The sequence below is a fragment of the Lycium ferocissimum genome, unplaced genomic scaffold, assembly GCF_029784015.1.
Source record: "Lycium ferocissimum isolate CSIRO_LF1 unplaced genomic scaffold, AGI_CSIRO_Lferr_CH_V1 ctg10281, whole genome shotgun sequence".
Lineage (NCBI taxonomy): Eukaryota > Viridiplantae > Streptophyta > Magnoliopsida > Solanales > Solanaceae > Lycium > Lycium ferocissimum.
Genome location: NW_026713241.1, coordinates 27,557 through 37,522, shown reverse-complemented (window position 1 = coordinate 37,522; position 9,966 = coordinate 27,557). Strand labels below are relative to the sequence as shown.

At 39.5% G+C, this 9,966-nt stretch overlaps 1 protein-coding gene across 1 annotated transcript; it reads right to left on the bottom strand.

Annotated features, from left to right (window-relative positions):
* Positions 1 to 704: 704 nt before the first annotated feature.
* On the bottom strand, positions 705 to 1,499 carry LOC132041464 (uncharacterized). Its single transcript, XM_059432176.1, has one exon. The coding sequence runs from the start codon at positions 1,497 to 1,499 to the stop codon at positions 705 to 707; it is 795 nt and encodes a 264-aa protein (XP_059288159.1).
* Positions 1,500 to 9,966: the final 8,467 nt, after the last annotated feature.

Genomic DNA, 9,966 nt, shown 5'->3' with positions numbered 1-9,966 from the left:
CTATTTTTCATGATTTTCATTCTTTTCCACACACTACAACATAGACAAAGCCTTCATAACATACAAGAAGAGTTTAAATCTTACCTTTCTTCACTAAGTTCTTCACTTAACCAAGTTGCCCACTTGAAGAAATAAGTGCTCCTTCTTCCAAAACAATTGCACCAAGTTGTAAAGCACTCTTGAATTGGTGGAAATACCACAAGAAAACAATTTTTGGAGAAAGATTTTAAGGGGCCAATTTTCTATGGCCAAAGCCGTATGGCTCTCTCTCTTCTTTTTTTCTCTTCTTGTTCTTGCTTTCTAATTTTCTCTTGAATCTTCTATGAGTTCATGACTCATACATGGTCCTTTATATTAATTGATCACATGGAAATTAATTAAATGAGGTGGCTTGGCCATGTAGTTGGCCGGCCACCCCATCTCTTTTGGGCCTAATTTTTCATTTTATTTCTTTGGGCCCAATTGGCTAAGATCTTGTTTTATAATTCCCGGAATTAATTTCCACAATTCCAATCTTGCCCTTAGGCCTTCTCCATTATTTCCGCATTCAAGTTTCCATAACCGGCATACACATATTAAGAAAAAAAATTCCAAACATAACCTTATTCCTTGTAAGTCAAGGTTACTTCCAAACTTTCGAATACGCAAAAATGCCGGATGTAACAGGTTTTGTCTCTAACTTATCATAGTTAATCCGGATTGTCTCAATGTTCAAAATACAGGATATAACACGAATCACCCGGTTGAAAATATCTCTTCAGCAGTTTGACATCATGATAATGCTTCATCTTTTCCTTATACAAAGCTGCACTCTCATAGGCATGGTATCGAAACTCATCCATTTCATTCATTTGAAACAACCACAACTTGGCTGCTTCTTCCCAATCCATGTTTAATTTTTTTAATGCCCACAACGGTTTGTGCTCAAGTTCAACCGGTAGATGGCAAGCTTTGCTAAACACCAACCGATAAGGAGAAGTACCAATGGGCGTCTTGAATGTCGTTCTATAAGCCCAAAGATCATCGTCAAGCTTTAATGACCTATCGATTCTATTTGCATTAACCGTTTTGGCTAAGATACTCTTTATCTCCCGATTGGAGACTTCGACTTGCCCACTAGTTTGGGGATGGTAAGGAGTTGCCACCCTATGCTTCACTCTATATTTCTCCATGAGATTAGCGAATTGCTTGTTGTAAAAGTGAGTGACACCATCACTAATGATTGCTCTAGGAGTGCTAAACCTTGTGAATATGTTCTTTTTGAGAAAATTTGTGACACTCTTGCCATCATTGTTGGGCAATGCTACAGCTTCGACCCACTTGGACATATAGTCAATTGCAACAAGGATGTAACGCATACCACGAGAACTCACAAATGGGCCCATAGAGTCAATGCCCCACACATCAAATAGTTCAACCTCCATCATAAAATTCATTGGCATTTCGTGCTTCCTACCAATTGACCCTTGTCGTTGACATTGGTCACAAGATTTCACCATCAAATTTGCATCATGATAAAGGGTGGGCCAATAATAGTCACATTCAAGCACTTTTGCCGCTGTGCGGTTCCCGCTGTGATGACCCCCACGGGAGAGTCATTAAGATTTCCATGGCCTCGGATTCAGCCACACATCAACGAATGATATTGTCGGCGCAAGTGCGGAACAAATAGGGCTCATCTCAATAGTATTGATGACTATCTCTCAAAAATTTCTTCTTTTGATAAGCCTTGATGTCGTCGGGGATAAGACCCGTCACCAAGAAGTTGGCGATATCTGCATACCAAGGAGCAACCTCACACGATACAGCCAAAAGTCTCTCATCGGGGAAAACATCCTTTAGTTCAAGATCTCCACTGGGTCTCCCAGCTTCCTCAAGTCTAGATAGATGATCCGCAACTTGGTTTTCACAACCTTTTCGATCTTTGACTTTAAAGTCAAACTCTTGCAACAATAATACCCAACGAAACAGCCGTGGCTTCGCATCTTTCTTTGTCATCAAATATCTCAAGGCCGCATGATCCGTGTGAACAACCACTTTGGATCCAAGTAGATAGGCCCGGAACTTCTCAAACGCATAAACAATGGCCAGAAGTTCTTGCTCGGTGACGGTGTAATTCATTTGAGCTCTATTTAGGGTCTTGCTAGCATAATAAATTGGTTGCATGATTTTGTTGTGCCTTTGCCCAAGTACTGCACCAATAGCAAATCCGCTCGCGTTACACATGAGCTCAAATGGCAATGACCAATCCGGAGAGACAATAATTGGAGTAGAAGTGAGCATTTCCTTCAACTTATTAAATGCCTTAAGGCACTTCTCATCAAACGCAAACTTAGCCTCTTTTTCAAGAAGCTTACACATCGGATTGGCGATCTTTCAGAAATCTTTGATGAATCGCCGATAGAAGCCGGCATGTCCCAAGAAGCTACGAACTCCTTTGAGAGAGATAGGTGGAGGAAGCTTGGCTATAACATCAATTTTTGCTTGATCTACCTCAATACCCTTCTCGGAAATCCTATGGCGAAGGAAAATCCCTTTCTTCACCATGAAATGACATTTCTCCTAATTAAGTACAAGGTTGGTTTCTTCACACCGCTTCAATACCTTGCCGAGATTGGTAAGGCCTTCGTCAAAAGAGTCACTAACAACCGAAAAATCATCCATAAAGACTTTCAAGAAATCTTCCACCATATTCGAGAAAATAGACATCATACACCATTGGAATGTAGCCGAGGCATTGCATAAGCCAAAAGGCATTCGGCTAAAAGCAAAAGTGTCGTAAGGACAAGTGAAAGTGGTTTTCTCTTGGTCCTCTAATGTAATGTTAATTTGGTTGTACCCCGAATAGCCATCCAAGAAGCAATAATAAGATCTTCCGACTAGCCGATCAAGCATTTGATCAATAAAAGGCATAGGGAAGTGGTCTTTACAAGTCGCGGTATTGAGCCTTCGATAGTCCATACACACTCGCCATCCGGTAACTGTCCTTGTAGGAACCAACTCATTCTTGAAATTAGGGACAACAGTAATGCCCCCCTTCTTTGGCACACATTGCACAGGACTAACCCATGGACTATTTGCAATTAGGTATACAACACCCGCATGTTATATCCCGCATTTTTGTACATTGGAATAATCCGGATTAACTATGATAAGTTAGGGACAAAACCATTCCGGGATACAAGTTGAGACTTTTGACCTTCGATTTTATTTTGAGTCATAAGTTGTGCATGAATTTTTTGGTATGGAACAATTAGGAAAATTTGGGACCAAAATTGGAAATTATGGAATTTGAAAATCATGCATTTTTCTATGGTTGGCCGTGTGGTGTGGAGGAATGGCCCACACAAATTGTGTTCAATTTTTATTGCTCCAACACATGGTGTGGGCCAAGGACACTTATACTATATTCATATAAGCACAAAATATGATCAACTAGTCTTCATTATTCATTTCCAACACTTAGAAAAAATAAGAAGTTGAAGAGCACAAAATAGAGGCTCTCGGCCAAGAAGCAAGGAAAACCAAGATCAATTCTAGCCACTCCAAAAATATTTTGTTGATGTAAGACCACTAATTGGAGGTCCCTAAGTAGCGTGGAAGTGTTGTTGGAGCGATCAACCCGCTAGTTTTCATTATTGCAAACCCTAGCCTATTGTGGAGTTGAAGAAGAAAGGTAAGAATTAATAATGTTTTATGTCTTATAAAGGTTGTATGCATGTTGTAGTATGTTAAAATGGATGAAAATCATAAAATATGGCATGTTGGAAGTGAGTTGTGTGTATGGTGTGTTAGCCGTGCAAGTGGGTGTGTGTTGTGTTGTGTTGAAGCTATGAATTAAAGCTTAGCTAGTATGTTGTGATTGTTGTAGAGTGGAGCAAGGAATGAGAATCATCTTTATATGTTGGTGGGAGGTGTTGGCCGAAATGTAGGCCATTCATGTAACAAGAAATGAATTAATATCGCTTAATGTTTTTAGTCGTCGTCGTTATGAATTCTATGTTGGAAATGAATGTTTAATGACTCAAATTGATGTTGTAATTGTTGCGGACTGATTTTGAGGTTATTGTACATTTAATGTAATTTGTATATTGATGAGAATAGCATTGTTAGAATGTGAATTGTGGATACAAATCATGATTTGAAAATGAGGAATGTGTTAAAGTGAGGTTCTCGGGTTTGGGGACTGATTTCGGGTGAATTGGAGCCATTGTTGGATTGTTGGAAATATTGTATGAATTGCTTAGAATGTCTTTAAATATTGTTGGTATGGGTTCGGGTTAGTATTTGAATGTATAAGCGTCGATGTTGGCTTGAAGGTAAGCCGTTGAATTGAATTTACGAATGTTGTTAGATGATGAAAAAGAGAGCTATTAATGTGGTATTGCCTTTCGGATTGCTTATTGTTGTTGCTAGGTTGGTTGTTGTTGTTGTTGTTGATTTTGGCCGAGTTAAATTCTCGGGGGTGGCCTATTTACAGGGAAATGCTTTGCCAAATTTACGTAGAATTAAGGGCTAAATTGGAATTAAGTGCCCAAATGTCTCTAGCTAATGTTTGGCATATTATGACTTGTTTGTAGACCTTGGGCAGCCCGAGACGTAGGTGGGATTTATCTTGAGTTTGAGCTAGCGTTGAGTGCGTACGAGGTATGTAAAGCCCAATCCTTTCTTCTTTTGGCATGCCTTAGTTTCAAATAGGCTATGACACGAGCTTCGAGGAAATTCGATTCTCGCAATCCGAGCATGTTTATGACTCTTATTCGTTTCTTGGGATTCGTATGTTGGTATGATGAAATATTGGCTTTTATGTCTTTGAAATATTTGATTTTCAACTTTTGCATAAAAAGTTTGGCCTTTAAAAAGTTCCGTAACTACGAACGCTCGTATCTTTCACAGAAAGGCTCGGATTGCCTCGATATGCTCGTAGGAGTTTTTATGACATAAGATGAGTTTGTTTTTCATAGGCGGGCCCAACTCGGGTCGATGCCCATCCGTGGGCCCTGCAGCTTCCCTTTATGTACTTCGGATAACTTTTGGCAAAACATGATACGATTAATATCCCGATTTTAAGTATGGTAATTTTACTTATCTTTTGAGTCTGTCATTATGATTTCATGCATATGGTTACTCACGACTTGTGCATTTATCTTTCGCCGAGTCCGGGCCGGTTACGTTGTCGTGCGCACTATGATATACTCCGGTGTTATCTTGTGTTTATGGTTCCCGAGCTCCTCGCTAAGGGGGTTCCACTTATATTTGGTGTTATCTTGTGTATGATTTTTTTGACGGGGATACGGAGATTTGAAACCTTCTGGTGTTATGCTGTGTTATGGCGCCATCGACGGGCGGGCGACCATATTTTCTGATCCTTATGTATGACTTTATATTTTGAAGTAACATTTTGATATTTTGGAAATGCATTTACTTTCTGTACCTTTATTTCGATTACGACTCAGATTTGTATACTACATTTTCTGCTTTGCATACTCAGTACATATTTCGTACTAACTGTCACACCCCGATCTTGATCAGGGTGTGATGGGCACCCGACCCCGTGACCGGAGTGCTCCTCTTGCGAGCCCATTTTGGTATATACTACGTAAATTTTTTATTTTTTTTGAAAACCCCTACTAGACAAGTAAACATAAATAGACTCCTACTACGTACTAAATATTCTTTTTTGATTGCTTTTAAGCCAAATAAAACATCGTAACATACTTTTGCGCTCTTGAATTAAATATAATATGTGACATAATACAATCGACTTCCCCCGAGACCCATGACTCTCCGTCTGCAAAGTCTCTAACTACGACTCGTACATCGGCACGTGTTATGCTCTCGGCGACACTCCCGAACAAATGGAGCTTGCCAACCTCGGCGGAACATCCTCTATCTGGCCTATCCGTGCAGGTGTACGCGGCATGAACGCAGCCCCCGAAGAAGAGGGGTCAGTACGAGCAATGTACTGAGTATGTAAGACATGAACAGTAACAAGATAGTAAAAGCTGTACATGTGATAGCATATAATAAGGTAACATGGGAAAATAACTATACGGAAGCATAGACGGTACCACGGTATGGAACAACTCTGTACATGTGAGTGCTCACCTTTGCCTTTAGGCCATACATACGCTTACTTTTTCCTTTTCTTATCGAATACGGTGTCTTGTTTTTGTACATAGAAAATAGTTACTTTTCGAACAACATACTTTTTATTTGCGGTACTGACGCCGATGCATCGGCTCTCCCACCCCTCCCAACGGGATTAGCCCAAAAATATCATATATATATATGTATATATGTCAATGTGGGGTTTTGCCTCGTCATTGGGTCTTCCCATAAATCCCGCGTTTGCCCCCGCATTGGGATTGCCCCACCATTGGGTTGGACACGGTGCCCTCCCCATTCCCCCTCATCTTGAACAACACATTTATCATCAATATCGGGTATTATATATATATATTATCACATAAACATTATAAACGAAAAACACGGGAGCCCATAAGGCATTGTTTCATATACTATCGGAGTACTAGCGGTATCCTCCGACTATCCAAATGTGCAAATGATCAGGTGTAACATCCTTCCCACCTTTTGGAACTAGTAGTCGAATGCGAGACAATTAATGGAAAGCAATATCATGAGAAAGTACAACGTAGGATCATATTTCATCGTTCGTGTATTAGAATCTTTAAAGGAAAACACTATTCATGAGTCATACTCTTTCTTCAAGAAATAGTTTAACGTTCTCACTACGAACCGGAATCATAGACTTGGAATCTTTATTCATAGAATCATCATTTTTTTCATCATAGAGTCATAGTCCCCGTCTTAGTCATTAAGGCTTGCAATATTGTAAAACTTAGTTTTTGGAGAAAAACAAGTATTTTGGAAAACATTTGTAAACTTTTAGGAAGGAAAATCATGTTTTGGAATCTCAATTTGTAAAAACAATTATTCCTTTTTTAGTCGGAGTAATAACCAAAAACTTTCCTTAACTATAGAATGAAAATAAGTCAATGGGTCAATAAGAGAATTCGGGAATAGTGGGCCCACCTCGATAAATAGGCGACTTTCAAATTTACGTATTTACTCTTGCTAGCGTCACTTGAGAGGGTCTTAGGATAATCGAATGCCTTTTGTGTAAGTTCGGATGTTTGAGAAGTTTTTCCAACATTTTATGCACAATTCATATTCTGGGAATGAATAGTAACTAGTATTCATTCTCGGATTTCTAGCCTGTTAGGGAAGTCCTTATACGTCTAGGACATGGGTAAGGTCTTACATACCTCTTTTCGCTCCTTCTCGCTTCTCCAAACCCTTGTTGCAAATCCGCCATAATTTACAATTTGGTCATGTTTACCCAAAGCTATTAGAGCCTTTAGAAGTTGATTCTTTAAAATAACCCTTTGTCTCGAAATTTGACATTTCCCCTTGACAACACCATGCCACCAAGTTTAACTTGGCCGATTTCTGGGAATACAACCCGGCCAAACTAACAACATTCAATGCCAATAACCAACAATCATAATACAATATCGATAGGTAATTCAAGGTATCCAAACCAACATCCAATCACCCGAAATCTTCCAACTTAGCTAGAACAATAACAACACACTTCTTTCTTTCCCATTCATAAACTACATCAACATTTCTATATGTTAGCAACATCATTTTCATCAATACAATGCTATATCGAATTCACATTATCTTATTACATCCTCAATTTAGACCATTGAACCTTCGCCTTTCTTCGCATAATCTACAACGAACAACAACCAAATATTATTTATTTCCCCCACTTGGCCTAATCCTCAACATACTTAATTTCGGATGAAGTCCATTCATTCCTACATGCCCATACACAAACCATCTATAATAGATGTGGCCGGCATGCTAAATAAATTAGTTTTTCACTTCGGCCACAACTTCCATGAATTTCATTCGTTCTCCATGCATTATGTCCAAAGCACCCGTAAAACACAATCCAATCATACTAAATAAATTTTTTTACTACTATATAGCATCAAGTATACATAATAAACCATCTACATACACACATACTTATTTTCATGAGTTTCATCCACTAAATAAAATATGTTTCATCATTCATATCGTATACAAGAAAGGATTGAAACCCCGCTTCTCCATTCTCTACTCCCAACTTCGACTCATAGGAGTATTTACTTGCGTGGTTTTCTCACTCGGCAACTACTCGACGTGGAGTTTGCACGAACACGGCAATTTTTCATGATCAATTAGATATAGTGCGGGCTGTGCACACTTGGGCATGAACCCCCCATTCTTCAACTTTCTTGTTCTTTCTTTCTTGTCCTTCTTAAAAAATATAACACAACTCTCTTATATATAGCATATATATATATTGACATGGAAATAAGAGGAACAAGAACTCTACTAGATTTTTCTCTCGAGGCTTTTTCTGCTCACCTTTGCCTTTACATACATTCTTGAATTTCTAAACATGGCATCATAGCCTGTCTGAATCGTTAGTCCGCGTCGGTCAACATTAACCGACATGGCCCTTTTCTTGCACCAATGCGGGATTAGCCTAGACCAATGCGGGATTCCTAAACACTTTGGGATTAGCCTAAACCATTTTAAGGTTTTGCCTCATATATAAAATTTTTGAAGATGGTTTACCCTTAACTTGGCCCCAATTGTCCTACGCCTCATCTTGAACGAACAATTTATCATGGCGAGACTATCACTAAAATTAACATTAAAAAGCATGACATTATAAACGAAAAACACGGTTAGGTGATCCATAAGACACCCTTGTTTCGAGTGCTCCCCGTATCTAGCCATATTTTTTGGTATATATCCGTTGTGCATTTGTATATATGTAACCGTCCCCGTCATATGATTCTGTTTGTCTGTTTAGAGGTCTGTGGATATGTATGTGGGTTATGCCCACTCTGTACAGCTTGTGTTTGTATGATATATGTTAGGGGCGATCCTAGTCGCGCGTGGCGACCTCGTCGGCTTGCGTTTGTATATGTTTTGGGCCGTTCGCCATTTGATAGCCTTGCCGACTTTGATATATATTCGGTTGTGTTTGAGATTTGTTTGAGACGAGTTTGATATATAATGCGAATAGCTTTTGATATTTGAGTACGTATAAGCCATCGGCGACTCGGAGAATGTGTTTGGGTGCCCAGCTCGGGCACTAGTCATGGCCTACGGGGTTGGGTCGTGACACCGTATCCAACCATTTGATTATCTCTTTCTTGACCACTTCTTTCATAGAAGGGTTTAGCCTTCTTTGATGCTCTACACTTGGTGAATTATCCTCCTCAAGTTCGATTCTATGTTCACAAATACCGGAGGGAATCTCCCTAATATCTGCAATAGTCCACCCAATAGATGCGATAAGCCCCGCAACACTCAAAGACCTTTTCGAGTTTGTTTCTCATTTAACAAAGATGAGAGAATAACCGGTAAAGTATTATCTAGGCCAAGAAAAGCATACTTCAAATGAGAAGGAAGTAGCTTAAGCTCAAGTTTTGGAGGCTCAATAATCGAAGGCTTAGCCGGAGGAGTGGTTCTTTTATCAAGATCAAGAGATAATTTCTTTGGCTCATAAGAATACGAACCCCGGCCAATAAGAGAATTTACCGTTTCAATATACCCCTCCATGTCATCCGCCTCGAAATTCACTAAAATAGCCGAAAGTGTTTCGTCAAAGTGCTCCTCCTCTAACTTATGTTCCACCGCTTCGTCTACTACATTGAAAGAATCAATGACCGAAATGCTCTCATAAGCACTAGGCAGTTTTAACCCCTTGCTAGCTTGGAAAGTTACCTCTTCATCATTGACCTGGAATTTTATTTCATTCTCTTTCAAGTCCATTAGAGCTCTCCCGGTGGCAAGAAATGGTCTTCCTAAGATAATTGGGACTTCTTTGTCAACCGCACAATCAAGGATGACAAAATCCGTCGGCAATAA

Bases quoted from the DNA above. Each gene is read 5' to 3' on its own strand.
- LOC132041464 (XM_059432176.1), bottom strand. From the start codon at position 1,499: ATGGTGAAATCTTGTGACCAATGTCAACGACAAGGGTCAATTGGTAGG.